Source organism: Protobothrops mucrosquamatus, unplaced genomic scaffold (assembly GCF_001527695.2).
Source record: "Protobothrops mucrosquamatus isolate PMUCROS unplaced genomic scaffold, P.Mucros_1.0 scaffold1939, whole genome shotgun sequence".
In the NCBI taxonomy this organism is placed as follows: domain Eukaryota; kingdom Metazoa; phylum Chordata; class Lepidosauria; order Squamata; family Viperidae; genus Protobothrops; species Protobothrops mucrosquamatus.
The window spans coordinates 226,673-229,454 of record NW_015388060.1 but is presented as its reverse complement, the minus strand read 5'-3'; the positions used below and the strand labels follow the sequence as shown (position 1 = coordinate 229,454).

Genomic DNA, 2,782 nt, shown 5'->3' with positions numbered 1-2,782 from the left:
GATTCAAGAGGGCCCAAATAACTACAGATACTCAGTCTTGCCTGGACTGAATCAGACCCCGTTTCACTCCATCCAGTCCCCAACAGCCTCCAGACACAGGGGTAGGACATTCACAGCATCACTCAAAGGGCCTGGGGAACAGATATAAATAAAGCTGGGTGTCATCAGGCCTCGTATAAATATTAAATAGAAGGGGAGAGGGGATTGAACCCTGGGGCACCCCACGATGCGGGGCTGTGGGCTGGATCTCAACAGAGAAGAGCAACAAAGATGATTAGGGGATTGGAGGCTAAAACATATAGGGAACGGTTACTGGAATTGGGTATGTCTAGTTTAACGAAGAGAAGGACGAGGGGGGACATGATAGCCATGTTCCAATATCTTAGGGGCTGCCACAAAGAAGAGGGAGTCAAGCTATTCTCCAAAGCGCCTGAAGGCAGGACGAGAAGCAACGGGTGGAAACTAACCAAAGAGAGAAGCAACCTAGAACTAAGGAGAAACTTCCTGACAGTTAGAACAATTAACCAGTGGAACAACCTGCCTCCAGAAGCAGTGAATGCGCCAACACTGGAAGTTTTTAAGAAGAAACTGGACAGCCATTTGTCCGAAATGGTATAGAGTTTCCTGCCTGAGCAGGAGGTTGAACTAGATGACCTCCGAGGTCCCTTCCAACTTTATCATTATTACTTATTACTCACTGGATCTGACTGTGCAGAAAGGAGGAAAAACAGCACAATAACGTGTGGCCCATTCCCAATCCCTGAAGCTGGCTCAGAAAAATACCACGATCAATAGAGTAAAATCAAAGTAGCAATGGAAAGTTTCCCTAAGGATCTAAGCCAATTTTTTTTTCTTCCTGTTTTTGGATTTCAAAACAGTTCTGTGGAAATCCGCACGTCGGGCTCCTCCTTTGCCCTTTGAAACACTCTCGTGGATTTGCTCCAATTAATAAAAGGGACTGGTCACACCCACCCACAATTTCTACTCCAACAGCCTATAAATAAATGTTCCCAGGATTGCTTCGCCTCCATTTACAAGGACGCACTTGCAGGGCTCCCATCTAAGTTGCAAGAGCTTCTGAAAAGGTAAGCTAAATCATTCATGTTTAAATACAATTGCAGAGTGTTGTTTTCTGTTCTGAATGCTCACAAACCGCCTCGTAATAATCATTTCCCAGAATTTTTCTTGGCCATCCATGACTGTTTTGTAGTTATCTGGCCCTTTGCCCCTTTTGTGTTTTTGGAGATAGAACCATTTGACTTTTGCTAACAGTGATCATCGCTGACTTCTCAAAAACTATTACGGGGGTAACATCCATGCAAATGAAAAAAAAAAATCTCTGTTGGTAGCATAGAAAACGATACAGATAGTGTAGAATAACGCCCAGCAAAACTGCAAGAACAAATTACAGCCCTTCACCTGACACCACATAGCTATATCTGAATGGTTTTATGAATCTTGGCATGAACTGTTTCCTCTCGCAGCATTATAGGCCGCGTAAAATACACAGAGAGAAATTGAAAAAAATTCTTTTTCAGATCCGGCAGCGCGACTTTCTCATGGATTCCCAACCTTCTTACGATGTGTTAGTGGAAGGCCTCCAGTCCGTCGATGTCACGGGAGATTTCAACCCTTGTGAACTTTTGCTCACAGGAGACCGAGCCTTCCCAGTGCTTGTGGATTCCAAGGGCCAAGTTCTCATCGCTGCAGCCCAATATGGGAAAGGCCGGATGGTGGTCACGGCGCATGAAGTCATGATACAGCTTCCCCAGTTCTTGCCGTTCGTTAAAAATGCTCTGGAGTGGCTTAGACCTTCTCCAATGGCACCTGTAGGAGTCCACAGAAGCCTGGATGCCCTCTACAAACTGCTCCTCAGTAGCGGTATTAAAGTCCAAGCAGGTGCAACGCTTGGAGACTCTCCTGGGGTCTTCTGCAGAGATGCCTACGATGATGTGGAGGCAGATGACCTTGTACAGTTTGTGAAGAGAGGCGGGAGGCTGCTCATTGGTGGCCAGGCCTGGCATTGGTCATATCAACACGGGAAGGAGGCAGTCCTGGTTCGATTTCCTGGAAACCTGGTGACCGGTGTGGCTGGAGTGTATTTCACGGCCAATGTGGGAGAAAATGGTGTTTTCTCTGTGCCTGAAAAAATTCCCAAGATTCCCCTCATCACCGAGTAAGTATTTCTTCACCTCTCTTTCTATGGTTATTAATCCTATATATAACAGTGATTAGGGTTAGAGTTAGGGTTAGCATTGGTCTCCTCAATTATTTGACAAAAAAACCCCCCACGAGTGATGCATTTATTTTGGCACTATTCTTACAGATTCTTTAAATTCGCCTGAATGAAACACGTTCAGAGTTAAAAGAAAATTTATATTTCTTCCCTGTCAGAAATGACAAACTCACTCTACAAATGAAACAGCACCAATACAACAGCAGATAGATTCTTAAAAAGGCAGATTATTCTGGTTTTATGGAAGATCTATGAGGCTTCCATCCAACTCTTCTGGGGAAATTATGTCAGCAGGCTTTGCCTTCAGTTTGGGGAAACAGAGGTTTTTAGGCGTATACCATACAAAAAAATTATAATAAGAAATTTGGGGAAGTTCAACACCAGAATTTGAATAAGTGTCCATTCAGTTGTCAATGCTCTTCATGCAGTATCCATTTAGCAGCAAATTAACATCTTTCTCCTTCTTCTCCTTCTCCTCCTCCTCTTTCCTCTTCTTCTCCTTCTCTTCCTTCCTCTCCTCCTCCTCCTCCTCCTCCTCCTCCTCCT

General features: G+C 44.5%; 1 protein-coding gene across 1 annotated transcript in view; it reads left to right on the top strand.

Annotated features, from left to right (window-relative positions):
* The first annotated feature begins 1,559 nt into the window (after nt 1-1,559).
* Nucleotides 1,560-2,782, top strand: part of LOC107294426 (TRPM8 channel-associated factor homolog) — a 10,118-nt gene continuing 8,895 nt past the window's right edge. Inside the window, exon 1 of the mRNA XM_015823659.1 lies at nt 1,560-2,176. Within this exon, the coding sequence (XP_015679145.1) occupies nt 1,560-2,176 (617 nt within the window). The remainder of the gene's footprint in view (nt 2,177-2,782) is intronic.